Consider the following 17,046-nt stretch of genomic DNA (forward strand, 5'->3'; position numbering starts at 1 on the left):
ATTTTAGCCCTGAATTCCAAGAGAAATGTCATGTAGATTCTTCATATCTGGCAATTGAGTAACAAAGGAACATGTCTTTAGCTACAACCCTGTGAAAGATACAGAAATGATCCTGAGATGATTCTTTTTGTGTGTGAGTGTACAATTCAGTAGCATTGAGTACATTCCTACTGTGCAATCGTCACCACTATCCATCTGCAGAACTATTTTATCTTCCCATACTGAAACTCCATATCATTAAATATTTATCAGTTTTTAAAAAGCCTAAAATTAATTGATTCAATGAAGATACTTCTATGCAGAATTGAGACAGTTTTGTATCAGGTACCTAATATTTCAAAGATATATGAAGATCCAGCATGATACAAGGATAGTGTTTAGAGAACCTAGAAGAGATCTGAAACCCATTAGGCCACATGTCTGATATCACACGTCTCAAGTGGATCATTGGCAAGCGTTAGACTGCATTTTGTTCATAGTTGGATTCATTGGTAGATTTTTAACAAGTATCTAAAAGGTGAATTATCTGAAATTTTGACTGAAGACAGTTCCTTTGAACTCAGTTTTACGTGTAGCTCCAAATTTATGAGGCGTCTGCTCAGCCAGCCTTATTGTTGGAGAGGAGCGGACACTGATAGTCAAAATAATGATAATGTATCATCCCGCTGTCTAGGAACGCATTTTATAAAATAAAAATGTTTTACTGCCTCATATATTTTTCCTTGTAAAAGTTTTGCTTAGTTTTTACTACAATTAGAGATGACTAGAGAGACCTTAGAAATATGTTGGATTACAAAATTAAAATTTTGCATTAGATAGTTGCAGAGTAACTATAGCCCAGCTTCACACTGAAAAATGGACATTTGGAGGATGGCAACTAAGAAGTTACTAACTAGGTTTGACGTAAAATATTTATTTCGTAGAGTGAAGTTTGAACTTTCTGGTGTTTAGATTGATTTAGAAAGTACATTTATTATTTTTTAAAGAGGTTAAAGTAATTGAGTAAACATTTATTGAGCATTTAGGGAAGTTAATGCAGGGCAGAATATGATTAGTTCTCAATGAGAGGTAAGAACAAAGTTTTGTTGTGGGTATGTATTTCTGTTTATGTGTGTGTGTGTGTTTGTACGTGTGCATTTTCCCCTATAAGAGGTATGGTTATAGGTGTTTGGTATCCCATAAACTGGCCTAAAAAACATTAAGAGGAACAAAAATAAATGAGCAAGGGGATGATCTCGCCATTTCACCCGATCTTCTTATTTCTTGGTTTTGTCTATAACACTTGTATTAAAGTAGAGTTTTTTAGGTGAGTGAAGCAGTGAGTCTGTGTAACTATGTGTGTTCATGACAATTTCAGATTGAAATTCTGTTGTTCTTTTCTTGTTGTTGTTGTTGTTGTTATTGTGTTACTCAAGAGATGTGGTCTGAAGCTGTTAAAATCCTGAAGGGGGAGTATGCTGTCCGAGCCATCAAGGAACACAAGATGGACCAAGCAATTATTTTCTGTAGAACCAAAATCGACTGTGACAACTTGGAGCAGTATTTCATGCAACAGGGAGGAGGTAGTGTTTCCTCACTTGAAATCAATTGTGTTTATTTTCTCACTTAATAGCTTGTTAGTCTCATGTTGATGCAGTATAGCGTGGATGCCCAGATTTCAACGCAACGATGCAGGAAAAACAAGGAGATAATTTTGCACACAGGAACAGTTTCACTACAGTGAAGATGAATCACAGCATTCGAAGGCCCTTATATCATTTGGAAGAAGGGTAGAGTTTTTGATTAATGTTAACATTTCAAGTGTAATCATTAAATAATAGAATGTATATCTTCTAAATCAATAAATGAGAAAAAAAAAAAAAACCTTAATCTAAAAAAAAAGGTAAGAAAGGAAGGGGGGAAAAAATGAGAAAAAGCAGAGCAGTTGGAAATTATAGAGTAATAACGGCTGGTGGAAAAATCTGAGCGTATGGGTAAACACTCTAGTATTTATCAGTGGACTGAAGTCTTCTGATGAAGAGCATAGATTGTTAGACTGGATAAAATATAGCTGTATGTTGTTTACAAGAAACATACCTAAAACCTGAGGACATGGATAGATTGAAAGGAAGGGGAATGAAAAAATATATGTATGTGTCAGCTAAAAGATTAATTAAAAGAAAGTTGGTCTAACTGTATTAATGGAGATGTCATAGACTTTAAGACAAAAATATTACTAGAACTGAAAAGGGTCACTATGTAATAAAATATTCAATCTACAATGAAGATATAATGATTCTAATTTTATGCTCCTTATAATTAACGTTAAATATATAAACCAACCTGAGAAAATGTTCAGTATAATCAGTCATTAGAGAAATGCAAAATAAAATCACAATGTAATACAATTGTACACTCAGAGTGACTAGATCAAAAATAATTAAAACACCGAATTTTGGTGAGGATATGGAGAAACCGGAGCTCTCATACATTGTTGAAGTACAGTCACTTAGGTAAAAGGTCTTACAGTTTTTTATAAAATTAAACATTGCTGTCTTATGGCCCAGCAATTCAACTCCTAAGTATTGGCCCAAGATAAGTGAGAATATATATTGATGAAGGATGTGTGCAAGATGGTCATAGCACTTCATTTATAATGGCCCCAAACTGTACACTAAGAGGCCATTAATAGGAGAATGGCTAAACAAAATGCAAAATATCTGTACAGTGGAATACTTACTACTGAGCACTGAAAAGGCATGGACTGCTGATTGACACAACAATGGTGGGTGAATCTCAGAAGCATTATGCTGAATGAAAGAATTCTTACACAAGCGTACAGGCTGTATGATTTGATTTGTGTGAAGTTCTAGAAGAGTCAGAACTAATCTATGATGAGAAAAAAACCAGAACAGTGGTTGTCCCCAGGAAGGTGGGAGTGTGGATAGCTGGGAAAGGGCATGAAGGTACTTTGTGGATGATATTCGTGTTCTGTATCTTGATAGGGCTTTGGGCTACGTGGGTGTATGCATTTGTCAAAACTCAGAAAGTGTACACTTAAGATTTGTACATTTCCTTGTATGCAACTTTAACCTCAACAAGAAGACAAACCTAAACAAATACTGCACTCTAGTTAATGATATGCATGCGGAACTGTGTACTGATACCTGCAGTTTACCTCGAAATGCATCAAAAATATAAAAGTGAGTTGATAGAGGGATGGATAGATAATGTGGTAAAGCAAGTATAGTCAATGTTAATGGTTATTTTTACTTTATATATTTTCCAAACACTTATTATATTCTCAAACATATAGCAAAATTGAAAGACTTCTCACAGTGACTATTATTACTCTGGTCTGAACTGCACTGCTTTTTGTTACTGTGTCTACTTGAAAACTTTCTTTTTTGGGATTGGCTACCACTGCACTTGCCTCTAAAATACCACTTCGCCATCCTTCCAGTTTGCTGTTTCTAATCTGCTTTGGCCAGGAAACCAGGTAACTAAGTTGTTTAGAATACCTCGAGGAGGGCAGGCTTGTGATCATGGCCTTTTAGTAAGGGCATGAACTTCCTGATGCCTATTTTGGTTCCTCCAAGAATAATCTCTTTTGTTTACTTTTTGGTTCTTCGCTTTACATGGGTTAGGTGAGGTTCCTGGTGTACACAGGAACTACCACTGCAGATTGGGAAAGGTTACTTAAAATGTCCTTCAAAGCAAATCAGTTTTAATGCTGATGGAGTTCATTTTAAGGGTATTTCACCTACGACAGATACTGTGTTAACCATGGTTTATGACAAGTTGGGGTATAGATTTCCATAGAATTATACCCCAACTGGTAGTCTAAATGTTACTGGGTTTTTTGACATAGTCTTAGTCGTAATCTTTTCCAAGATTAACTGTTTAATGTGCTTTTCATTAGGACCTGATAAAAAGGGGCACCAGTTCTCATGTGTTTGTCTTCATGGTGACAGAAAGCCTCATGAGAGGAAGCAAAACTTGGAAAGATTCAAGGTACTGATATTTAGTTGACAGCATTTCCTTAAAACTTAAGAGGGGAGTTGTATCTAGTTTTAATCAGTTCCAGTTAATATTGTTAAAGCAATTCTTGTCCTAGAAATTTCAAAATACTTCTGCCCTGTTGTTATATCCTCATCACAGCAGGGCTTTGTCATCTTTAACAGTCAAATGGTAAATTACATGTTCTCCATCAGCACAACACTACTTGATAAGAATTTTCAACTTAAGGAAGTTTTAGTTAAATTCTTTCAGGTAGATATTTTTAAGAGAAGTATCATCAGATAGTTAAATCATGTCTGTGAGCCTTTTTTTTTTTTAAATAATTTGTAACAATACCCATAGGGAACTTAATTTGTAGATTGAGACAGGTATCAGAATACCTGTTTTGTAGAATTAAATATATTTTGAATTATTTGGGGTAGACTGTCACAGTTAAGTGATTTCAGCACATGAACAGGTTGTATAGCTTTTGGTGTAGATGGGTTGGGCTGAGCCATTTAGAACTCAGGGTCAGTGGCCTCCACCCACAAGCATTCTCATCATTTATCACAGTGTGTTTACCCAGTGTATAGTACAAATATCATTTCTCTCAGACCCATAATATGAAAAAAGGTAGGAAGTACTGGGCTTAAGAATTTTGGATTATGTTTCCATGCTGAGCATAATTGGTGTGGATGTTAAAACATCACAAGGTGGGAGGGACTCCCCTGGTGGCACAGTGGTTAAGAATCTGCCTTGCAAGGCAGGGGACACGGGTTCAAGCCCTGGTCCGGGAAGATCCCACATGCCATGGAGCAGCTAAGCCCGTGCACCACAACTACTGAGCCTGTGCTCTAGAGCCTGCGAGGCACAACTACTGAAGCCCGCACGCTCTAGGGCCCGCATGCCACAACTACTGAGCCCACGTGCTGCAACTACTGAAGCCTGTGCACCTAGAGCCCGTGCTCCACAACAAGAAAAGCCACCGCAATGAGAAACCCGCGCACCGCAACAAAGAGTAGCCCCCGCTCGCTGCAACTAGAGAAAGCCTGCACGCAGCAACGAAGGCCCAACGTAGCCAAAAATAATAAGTTAATTAATTAAAAACAAAAAAAATCACATGGCCTCATTTCAGCATTTATGCCACCCTTCTCTATCCTGGCATTTTGTTGGACCGGAAGTCAGTATGCCCCTCACCCCCTCCAAATCTCTAACTTTGCTGTGCCTTGCAGCACAAATGACATCTGAAGGCTAATTGGTATATTCTTGGTGAGACCACCAGGGACCCAGTCTCTTTAGGATTTTATCTGTTGTCACAAAAAGTGTAACCTTGAGGTAAAGTATCTAGTATTTTGAATTATTTTAATACAACGGTAAAAGTAAAGCTTATGTTTTTACATTTTATTTTGTCTTATGTTTTGAATTACCAGTCAGGATTTCTAAAGATGAAGCCAAATTTTAGCAATGGTTTAAGAACTTTTATGTGAAAAAAGCAAAGATGAATCCAGTCATTGATTTATTCACCTTAAATGTCATATTTCGGCAAATTATAACTTAAAAATGCAATACTTGTTCCAGTGAATTATGAATGACTGGACCGCTAATATGATACGAATACATTAGTTATTAGAGGTCTCATTTAGTGGAAAGATGGTATTTGTGGGGGGTTTTTTAGTATATATACTAATAAAGTCCTTTCTCTCCTCCCTGTTCTCTTTAGAAAGGAGATGTAAGATTCTTGATTTGCACAGATGTAGCCGCCAGAGGAATTGATATCCATGGTGTTCCTTATGGTAAAAAAAGTTTTTATGCTTGCAGTTTGAATTTTATGGAATTCAAAGGAAACTATTTAATATGTTTGAAATACTCAGAACATCAAACATCATGTATGTTTGAAAATTTTAGGAACTAATGTCAATTGGTAGTAATTGTTTTTATTTACAGTTATAAACGTCACCTTGCCTGATGAAAAGCAAAACTATGTCCATCGAATCGGCAGAGTAGGAAGAGCTGAAAGGTACTGTGTCATTTTTTTTGTCCTTTTTAAGCTTCTATGCTTCAGGAATAAAGTCTAATAAAGACTTTTAAAATCTTTCAGGATGGGGCTGGCCATTTCCCTGGTGGCAACAGAAAAAGAGAAGGTAATCTTTTCAGTGCTGTATTATATTCATTGTTTGTGTCGTTATTTTAGATGTTGGAAATAAAAGCAGTTTGATTTTTTCATTTACATTGAATTCAGTTGCGTATGGAATATAAATGAGCTTTTTAATGGCATCTTTTTCTCTTTATTCATTGAATGGACGACTAGTAGGATGAAGTTTAGAAAGGAAAAATGTGAAATGTAATTTTCCCTAATAGCTTTCATATAATTTTCAGTGAAAAGTGTTTAAACCCTCTCTGGCATCATGCCATGGTAGGCTTTTTATGGGAGAGAGGGTTAACTTATTATTTTGATATAAATTGATACAATAATTTGATACAGATTTACAGAAAAGCTGCAAGAGTAAGGAACTCCCACACACTCATTCCCCAAACTACTTGTTCATTTTGCTTTTTGCTGTTTGCTTTATGGTACTGATGAACCTAGTGGCAGGGCAGGAATAAAGATGTAGACGTAGAGGATGGACTTGAGGACACTGGGCGGGGAGGGGGAAGCTGGGGCGAAGTGAGAGTAGCATCGACATATACACACTTCCGAATGTAAAATAGTCAGCTAGTGGGAAGCAGCAGCATAGCACAGGGAGATCGGCTCGGTGCTTTGCGATGACCTAGGGGGGTGGGATAGGGAGGGTGGGAGGGAGGCTCAAGAGGGAGGGGATATGGGGACATGTGTATGCATACGGCTGATTCACTTTGGTGTACAACAGAAACTAACACATTATTGTGAAGCAATTATACTCCAATAAAGATCTATTTAAAAAAATTCAAAAAAAATCTTATAGAAAACATTTGAACTTTATTTTTGATGCTAATCTTGATATAGCATTCTCCAGTATTTACTTTTCTCATTATTTTTATTTGAGAATTCCTTTCTATAACTGACATCTGTTTTAGGAAAACTTTTGGATTCCTTTCAAAAATAACTCTTTCAAAAGACCTAATTAGTGAGCTACTAATAGTGGTAGTAACTGGGTGACAGACCATACCTGCAATCTATTTTTTCTTGTGCTCTGAAGACAGAAAATGTTAAAAAACTAATTGAGAACAAAGATATCTAGCATGTTTCAGTCTCCGTACATGTTAATCTTTTTTCCTTCGTAGGTTTGGTACCACGTATGTAGCAGCCGTGGAAAAGGGTGTTACAACACAAGACTCAAGGAAGATGGTGGCTGTACCATATGGTACAATGAGATGCAGGTAAGGCTCACAGAGTCTTATTAAAATTGGTAGGAATAGACTGCATTTATCTGTAAAAGTTATGTATCAGCTCTTGTCTATTTGTGAATTGTGAGAATTAATGAGTGATTATGTTATGGTAGTTCATAAATTGTAACTTGTGAGTTCATCTCTTCAGAAATCTTACTTCCATTTATACTAAGCATTATAGCCTTCCTGGTTTTACTTAATGCTGTTAAAACGCAACTCTGTCGATTTCCTCTCCCTTTCTTAGTTGCTGTCTGAGATAGAAGAACATCTGAACTGTACCATTTCTCAGGTTGAGCCAGATATAAAGGTACCAGTGGATGAATTTGATGGGAAAGTTACTTATGGTCAAAAAAGAACTACTGGTGGTAAGCTTTGAATTACTTTTAATTCTGTTTTAAATGTGAATGTGTCCTTTTTTGAGCTTCAGTTTAAGAAGAGAGTATTTCATTTCCTTATGTTTAGTGTATATTTTTAGCATATTAATCATTCCCTCCTTATTAGTCTTATAGCACTTTGTTCATACTTGTCTTGCAGCATTTTTTGTTGTGTGATCTGTATGTGAATGGACAGCAGCTTAGCTGTTTCTCTTGAGGTGTTAATGTCATAAGAGTAGTTGAAAATTTATGGAATTATTAGGAAACAAGAGAATAATGGTAATTTTGAACAAGGGGTAACCCAGGATACTATTTATTCCCTTTGCCTGCAATGGTCTTAGTTCGTTCCTGAAATTTTTTAAAGATTCAGGCTAAACTGGTGGTTTCTAAACCAAGGAAAAGAGAATAGGGGAGGGGTTGGTAGGGGTATTGGGACAGCTGTTAGGAAGGAAGGCCTAATCGTTTATTTTAATTGATTTAACACTTTTAGAACTCAGTTTTGTAGATAACTTGCTCAGTAGTACATTTTTATTGCTAGGAGCAACGTTTAAATTGATATAATTGAGCCAAAGCATTGCTGACAAGTTATTTCAAGCATGTCATTTACATTACTTTGTGATTCGTGCGTGTGATACAGGTGGAAACTATAAAGGCCATGTGGATATTTTGGCACCTACGGTTCAAGAGCTGGCTGCCCTTGAAAAGGAGGCACAGACGTCTTTCCTGCATCTTGGCTACCTTCCTAACCAGTTGTTCAGAACCTTCTGATTTTAACATACACTGAATAAGATTTGAATAATAAAAGTCTATAGTCTTAAAACTCTAAAATAGTTGTACTGCTTCCAAGCAGCAGTACTTATAGTAACTTAAGCTATTAATGCTAACTCTTGCATGTCAAGAAACATCAGTCTTAGGAATTCTTCATAGAATGGCAACCTAATGAAAATAATAAATATGATGACTATATTTTCATGAAAGTTTGTGTCTTATTTTAAAATTATTTTATAGTTTTTCAAGAAAGCTCTGGGTTTATGAAGTAAAGTTTATGGGTATGTGCATTCGGCAGAGGACCTGTGTGGAATTTTCACAAGAAGTGGTCCTAAATAGAGACAGCCTTGAGACGGTCACGGTCGCCTCGGTATACGCTGAAGCTAGAGAAGAGTCGTGACATGAAAGAAAAGTGTATGATCCTAAGGTGGAAGGACAGCTGGGTTAGTTTGGAGGCCTAGAGTTTTTTAGGGACTTAGAAAAGGTTCTGTGTCTAAGGACTGATGACTGATTTGGTGATGGTGACAGTGAAGATGTATTTCTGAAGGTTTATCTTCTTTTTAAGAACCTTTCTTTCCAGGTGATACATACTGTAAAGATAAAACTATTCTGATGTCCCTCTAGGTCTTAAAATTAAATTTAAAGGCCGTTCTTTGAAATACATTTCCTCAAACCCTCTTGCCTAAAATACCAGAAGGAAAAGGGAAAATTTATATAGATACAATTGAATTGTTGCTTTGTACCTTTTGACTCTTATTTATAAAGTAGTTTCTTTGGGAAAATTATTCTTATCCTAGAGATTCCTTAATAGCACAGGCTATTATAATTTCTTATATGATGGTTTTTAAATCTTTTAGCACTGAAATATTTTCTTCAAACAAAATCTTGAGTGAAATTCACTGTGTAAGCAGTGGGAAAACCATTACCTAGTATATTGAGTCATAGTTTATGTGAAATGATTATGAGGATTCCATTCTTTCACTTACATCTAGACCACTGTCTTTGCTTTTTTTTGTTTTACTTCTACTACATAGAACAAGTAGTTTTTCTTTTATTTAGCAAGTAAGGGGGGTGGTTTACAGAATAGATTAATGCTTTTTTGTGACTTTTGTGACTTTTCTTAATTAACAGCTATTAAAAATAAGTATTTCCATATATTTAGTTATCTTTCTATTTTTATATTACATAGTTTTTTTTTAAATTACATAATACATTATCTGTAGGTAAGAAGTACATAAAAGGTACTCAAAATCCCAACACCAGGGAAACACACTTTTTACATTGTATATATTATTTTCCAGATATTGATACAGAAGTAAAACAAGTGAAGAGATAAAGCAAAGAGATTTCTATAAAAAAATTATTTAATAGCTATATAGTATTTTATTGTTTGGGTGTTCCATATATTATTTTAACAGTCTTCTATTGCCGGATATTTAGGGTGAATCCAATTTGTCACTAGCTTCAACAATACTGAGAACAATTTTACACATAGTTATTCATATGTTTGCATAATATTTCTTTGGCATAACTTTTTTTTTAAATTGGGGTATAGTTGCTTTACAATGTTGTGTTAGTTCCTACTGTACAGCAAAGTGAATCAGCTATATGTATACATATATCCCCTCTTTTTTGGATTTCCTTCCCATTTAGGTCACCACAGAGCATTGAGTAAAGTTCCCTGTGCCATACAGCAGGTTCTCATTAGTTATCTATTTTATACATAGTAGTTAGACCACCGTCTTTGGAGATTTCCTAGAACTACCATAACCAATCTCAAAGCTATGTGACGACAGCTCCTTGCTGTGTTCATGCCCATTAATCAGTGCTTTAGAAACAAGTTTTGAATTGATATAATGGCAAGGAAAAGTCTTGAGATTTAGAGCGTTTAAGATTAGAGCTGGGCTTCCCTGGTGGCACAGTGGTTAAGAATACGCCTGCCAATGCAGGGGACACAGGTTCGAGCCCTGGTCCGGGAAGATCCCACATGCCGTGGAGCAACTAAGCCCATGCGCCACAACTACTGAGCCTGTGCTCTAGAACCCGCGAGCCACAACTACTGAGCCCGCGAGCCACAACTACTGAAGCCCGCGCGCCTAGAGCCCGTGCTGCGCAACAAGAGAAGCCACTGCAATGAGAAGCCCTCACACCACAATGAAGAGTAACCCCCGCTCGCCGCAACTAGAGAAAAGCCTGCGTGCAGCAACAAAGACCCAATGCAGCCAAAAATAAAATAAATTAAAAAAAAAAGATTAGAGCTGGAAGAGGTCTTTCTGATCTTGTTCATGTTCTTGTGTTGTAGGTACAGAAACTGAGTTTCCAGGAGTACGTGTTCACATAGCCCGGTTGGTAGAACTGGGACCAGAACCTGGGTTTCCTAGTTTCAGCTTTTACTCTTGGGTCTCCCTTTGGAAGAAGATTCTCAGGTCCAAATGGGGAGGTTAGAGAGGAATTCTAGATAGAGCTGGGAGTCCGTGGAGGGGTATTTGGTTTTTCTCCTCAAAGTACTGTCTAAATGCCGTTACTCAGGCAATGGAGTTTTTAAAAGAGGAAGTGACATGTAATCAGACCAGTAGAGGGGTTGCCTGGAGACCTGACTTTCCACTCACATCACCATGAATCCTTCCCTTTATGCTGGGTCCCTGCTTCCATTTTATTTAGGAACATTTTTTATTAATTAAAAAATAAATTTTTTTTTTAGGCCACGCCGCACGGGACGTGGGATCTTAGTTCCCTGACCAGGATTGAACCTGTGCCCCCTGCAGTGGAAGCGCAGAGTCCTAACCACTGGACCGCCAGGGAAGTCCCTGGCTCCCTGCTTCCAGGTGCCCATTCTTCAGCCTCCGATTAATGCTAAGGATGTGAATGATTGTTAAATTCTGGTTATGTTGTGGTCACTGAGCCATGAGAGGTGCTCATTGCCCCTCCTTCCTATTAGAAATGGAGCCTCCTGAGCTTCAGTTGGTACTAGATTACCTGGCTGGAGACTGTCCCTCCCAGGCTCTGGTCAGTGGGGTATGAGATGGGTGATGTGTCACGTCCTTCCACCTGCCCTTTTCCGCCCGCCTCAGGCTGGAACCTGGTGTATTAGTGAGTCAGTGTCCCCCGTTAGAGAAGTGTTACCCTTGGGGAGTGGCAGAGCAGTGAGACAGAGGGCACCTGGGTGGCCTTGCGGAAGAGCTGCCACCCTCTCTCAGAGGCTGCCTGGTACGGTATGTTTAGGTCCCCAGTTAACACAGACACTAGAGGCACCTGAAGGTCCAGAAAATGTTAAAATACTAACCAGCAAATGTTAGTATTTCTGACTCACAGAGTCAGCTCTGCCTACTATATAGTGTAAGAATTTATGAGTGTACTCACAGATCTCTTACTGTCAGTCTCCCCTCTGCACAGAAATGCCTACACCGGCCCCATCTTCAACACTTCATAGACATGCCCTCAGGTCTTATGAGTCTTGGCACATTCTCCTTGTCGCCCATCTCGTCTTCTGTTCACCATTCATTCTCTTCAAAGCTACCTTCAAGCTCTGTTAGAATTATGCTTTTCATAGTGACTGGAGTGGTTTTGTGTTTGGGGATTTTGTTTTGTTATCCAAATTTGAATAAACTTAAATGAGCTTCTCTAACTCCAGGTTATGTCTCCACTGTATTGCTAATCTGGAAGATACTGGGAGCCCCTTATTAGGACAGAGCCACCGGAGAGAGAACACAGAAAACTAAATACAAGGACCAAATGCTTTCATTGCCTAGGGATGTTTGCCGTAAGAGAACTGATTCTAATGGGCTCCAGCTAGCGGGATTAGTTATAGATTGCCAAAGCCTTTCCGTACCTGGTTCTTAATACATATGTTTCTATTATAAACAGAAATGAGAACTTCAGGTTAGAGTAATCTCCACCCTTCCCTACTTTTTTACTTATACTCCCTCTCGCAGAGAAAGTCACCACTAAATAACATTTTGGCTCATTGCTATTTTTCTGTAAATTTTTTGGTGTACAGTTTAGATCTTACCATATGTACAATGTTTATATCTTCATTTAATGTAGGTATTTTTCTTGTTAGAAATACTTTAATGGCTGCATAATCTACTGAAAATGCTGTGGTCTGTAACTCATGAGCTTTGAGGGAAACTGAAGAGGACGTGAATCTCAGATGTCAAGCCCGGATGCGAATCCAGCTCTGACCCTACTAGCAGGATGACCAAAGCGAGGTCCTTAGCTCTCTAAGCTTTTGTTTCTTTGTTTATAAAAATGGTGAAAATAATTCTCATCACTCAGGATTATGTTAAACATTCAGCCAAAGTCAGCAGATAAGAGGCACTCATACCACATTTTACGGTATTTACACCATTTACAGTTGTCCTGTGTTACCGTCAACATCTTTGTTCTATCTTTTGGATTGTTTCCTTCACCTGGATTCCTAGAAACTGCATTCTTGAATTAAAACCAATGAAGCTTATGAAGATTTTTCAGGGTCATTTTCAGATTGCTTTCTGAAAGGGTGGTACTGGTCGACATTCACATTAACAATATAGGAAGAACTCTGTACAACCTATTTTACAAACCGAAATAGTACTTGTTGCACTTAAGGTTTGCTTTTGTCCTGTCTCTCCACGCGCTGTGTGAGTTGGTGCTGGTGAGTGGAGGTCCACATGTCCGACCGCAGCTTCTTTGCACATGACTCCTTAGTCTCCACGCCCTCCCCGCTCCTGCCCCACCGCCATCCTTATGCTACAAACAAGGATCCAAATTTACTGTAAGTAAGGTGCAAGGCTTCTTTCTTTCTTTTTTTAAGGTAGAAGTGTGTGTGTGGCAGTGATCGAGAACGGTCCAGATTTAAAAATAAAAGTTGGTTCCCAGCCAATTCTAAATGGGCAAAACTACGTAGTCAAGTTTTTCACCTTATTCTTCTGACTTAAGAGGGAACTGTATACTTTATTGCAGCTTGAATGAGATATGTAAAATATGAAAAATGTGTAGGTAAATATAAATGAGATCTGGGGTAGTTTCCTTTATATAATACTTTTATTATTTCCCTATAGATGCTGACATCTATCAGGAATTTTTTCCAGGTGACCTTATTTGGGAGAAAAAGGAATATTTGTTAAAAGGGAAAAAATGCAGTGGAACAGGAAGGAAAGGGAGGGATAGTATTTTGCTACTCCAGAGTAATTGATGGAGGATTCCTTTGGTGGGAGGAGTGGCAGGGGAATTTTTACTGTTGTTTTCCGTCCTGTGGATTTAAATAATTACCTTTCATTAAAACCATTTAAAGCTCTGATTTTTCTTACAGAGATTCTACTTGTACTGGTCAAAAGTGTTGATAGGGAATTGGAAAGAACCTGGAGTCAGATAGGCCTGGACCTGCTCCTAGCAATGCTCCTGACTTCTAGTTATAAGTCACAGGCAGAGATCTCTAGGTCTAAAATGGGGCCTGGAATCTGCACTTTAACAAATTCCTTAGAAGATCGTGATGCAGATGGACCTCAGACTACACATCAGGAAACGCTGTTACGGACAAATGGCTCTTAGATCTTTAATTCCCACTGCAATCTTTTACCCCAAGACTCAAGCAAGATGACTGAAAAGGACACCTGAGAGGGAGGTGCTTGCAGTACTAGAATCGCCTGGCTTCTAGGGCTGGTCCACCGCCTTTAATGAGGTTCCTTCCCTTAGGTCAGTGGTTCTCAGCCCTGGCTGTGCATTGGGACCACCTTAGGGAGCTTTAAAAGAAAATACCAGTATCTGTACTTCACCTCCAGAAATTCTGATTTTATTAATCTGGGGTGGGGCCTGGTATCCCCGGCGGCGCTTATGCGTTGAGAGCTGCTGCTTTAAACGGCCTGACCAGATGTTTCTTGATCCTGCTGCAAATCATCGTGTGCCCTCTGCACATGGCCCAGCTGATACGTGTCTTAAAGTTAAAATATAGTTTAGATTCATGCTGGAGCCCTTGCTATTATACTATGCAGCAGAGGTTATTGTAGAGAAAAACTTTGATAAAAGTGGTACCATTTGTCATTTTTGAGAAACTAATAAGGTTATTTTAAAAATAAATTTTGCCGCCAGATGAGTTTAGTTCCTTTCAAAATTGTTACTTTGGGGATTCAGACAAATCTTTTAAGGATGCTTCAGTTTTTCAAAACCCATTTGGCCTTCTAATTTTTTTTTTTTTTTTTTTCTTTTTGCCACTTGTTTGTATTTGAACCATTTCCTCTGCTTTCCACAGAGCCACATTATGAGCCTCTGGAAATCATTGGCTCAACTCATTATTTTACCTTAAATCTTGTTCCCCAGCTTGGTAACTCATCCTGTTCACCAGAAAAGGCTTTGGTTGGCTGTTGGCTGTTATGTTGCCTTAACTTAAATCCCAAAGGATAAATACTTGCTACTGCCAAGTAGGACTTTGAGGAGGCAGCCAGAGGTTGTCTCTCTGCAGGGCAATAATTGGATGGTAAGGGCGTCCTACTTTTTGTGGTGGGTTAGGGTCTCAGGGAGGAGAGTCTAGCTTGGGAAACCCTGATCAGAATAGGAGTCGCCAGGGTGAGTGTGGAGGTGGAGAGTGATGGCCCGCAGGAAAGGCATCGACTGAGTCTCGTGGGAACAACAGTGTCTGCTGATGAGTTTTGATTTCCCTTTCCTACAATGTGATTCCCCTGAAATCCTCAAACGTTGCTCAGGGTGTTGGCAATTAGGTATGTCAGTATGACTTGGGTCGTAAAAGGAGGGTTCTGTCCGTGTTTGGACAGGGAGACGCTGGAGGGCGGGGGAATTGGTTAGGACCCTGTCCTGTGGGAAATGGTTACGTAACGGCAGGAGGGGACAAGAGAACCTTCTGGAGCAGTCGTCCAAACCAAAGCTCAGCAAGGTGACAGTCAGGCTCATGGCAACCAGGTTTAGCAGGCGCTCCCACGACTTCGTAGACATACTTGGGAGAGAATTGGCTCAGCGGTAGTCGCGCAGGCTGGAAGCTTGAGGTATTTTGTTTGGCTCTGAAAAGCTAGCAATTTGGAGACATTGAATTACACCCATATCATTAAATACCGTTCACTTAGAATATTGGTGTTAGTTCTGTTGGTTGTAATAACAAACTCTATTATATGCTTCCGTCCATAAATTTTTAATTCATTTCCCCACTGTTGGCTCACAACCCAGCACCACGAGAAATGACGCAAAGGCAGCAGGGCCCACCTCTACCTACATCAGCTCTCTGGGGTCCGTGGCTTATCATTTCCAGCCAAGTGCACCAGGTGGCGTTAGTGTCACACTGTGAACACCCACAAAGACCTAAACCCTTCTGCTGGTATATTTTTACCACTTGGGGTCACTTAAGGATTACCTGACTTCCTTTTTTTCTCTGCTGAGCAAATCACAGATTCAAAGGAATTATTTCCCATTACATCTGTCAGAGTCTGTTGTCTTTTTTTCTGGATCCTGAAGGCCAAGAGATGAGAATTAGGATTTTTTTTTTTTTTTACCCGTGAGTTGGCCTCACACGGTTTGTGCTGCAGTGGTTTCTCCTGTTACAAAGCACTTATGGGACCACCGCACCCTGGGCCCAGCATTCGGGAGTTCTCTGTACAAAAGAACTTCCACACGTGTCAGAATTGCATTTATTCTAATTGCCATTCTCATTACCATCTCCAGAATGCAGGCTGCTTTTCCTCAGTCATTTCCTTGATTCTGCCTGTCTCTAAAAGCCCAGATCTGAACGCAGTGCGATGGGGTATCATGTTAACGCCACTCACCTTCCTGCCATTCATCCGGTGAGCCTAGGAATTATGGCATCGCCCTTTGAGAGCATGGTGGAGATTTGTGGGATGATCCCCAATTGACTTGGCCTGCCTGTGGGTGGGAAGGGGTGGGGTGAGGGCAGGATGTGTGGGCTCAGACAGGCAGCCCAAACAATGAGCCTAGTCACTTCAGAAAGTGGCTGTGCCTCCTTTTTTGAAAAGCCAAAATGATAAGCGGACACCCCAAGTGCCAGTCTCCCTGCCCACCAAGTGACTTCATGGGATTGAAGGTTAAGAGAGATCTGAGTGGGAACAATGACCAGATATGTGATCTGTCCTTTGCTTTCTACTTTTCTGCAGAGAATAACATCTTGCGGGGTGGAAGCAGGAGCCTTGAGTCATTATTCAAGAACAGCCTTTTCTGCTATAATTTAAAACTACAACAGGAATTCATTTATTTTCACCATTTCAATTTATAATTAATTTGTGTCAACCCCCAGTCAAGAACCTGAAATGGGCTTTTATTGCCTTAATTAAGTCCAGAATAACTTGGACACTTAAGGCCCTCTAAAATTTGGTCCTAGCCTTCCTAGCCTTATTTCTTTTATTCACCAATTCACATTGAACTTGGTCTTCTCACTTACCTCCATGTGTAACAAGAGCTAACATTAATTGACCCATCCCTATTTACCAGGTATTGTTCTAAGTGCTTACTCATCTTAACTCAATTAACCCTCATAACCCCAGAAGATAGGTTCTAATAGTGTTTCCATTTTACAGATGAGAAAACTGAGGCTCCAAGTGGTGATTTACTTAAGATCACCTGGCTA

At 39.0% G+C, this 17,046-nt stretch overlaps 1 protein-coding gene across 1 annotated transcript in view; it reads left to right on the top strand.

Annotated features, from left to right (window-relative positions):
* DDX1 (DEAD-box helicase 1) overlaps nt 1-8,678 on the top strand; it is a 33,455-nt gene extending 24,777 nt beyond the window's left edge. Inside the window, exons 19-26 of the mRNA XM_061168772.1 lie at nt 1,416-1,562; nt 3,902-3,993; nt 5,699-5,771; nt 5,923-5,995; nt 6,077-6,119; nt 7,240-7,335; nt 7,589-7,709; nt 8,356-8,678. Coding sequence (XP_061024755.1) covers nt 1,416-1,562; nt 3,902-3,993; nt 5,699-5,771; nt 5,923-5,995; nt 6,077-6,119; nt 7,240-7,335; nt 7,589-7,709; nt 8,356-8,486 — 776 coding nt within the window. The 3' untranslated portion in view covers nt 8,487-8,678. The remainder of the gene's footprint in view (nt 1-1,415; nt 1,563-3,901; nt 3,994-5,698; nt 5,772-5,922; nt 5,996-6,076; nt 6,120-7,239; nt 7,336-7,588; nt 7,710-8,355) is intronic.
* Nucleotides 8,679-17,046: the final 8,368 nt, after the last annotated feature.

This window comes from Eubalaena glacialis, chromosome 14, assembly GCF_028564815.1.
Source record: "Eubalaena glacialis isolate mEubGla1 chromosome 14, mEubGla1.1.hap2.+ XY, whole genome shotgun sequence".
Lineage (NCBI taxonomy): Eukaryota > Metazoa > Chordata > Mammalia > Artiodactyla > Balaenidae > Eubalaena > Eubalaena glacialis.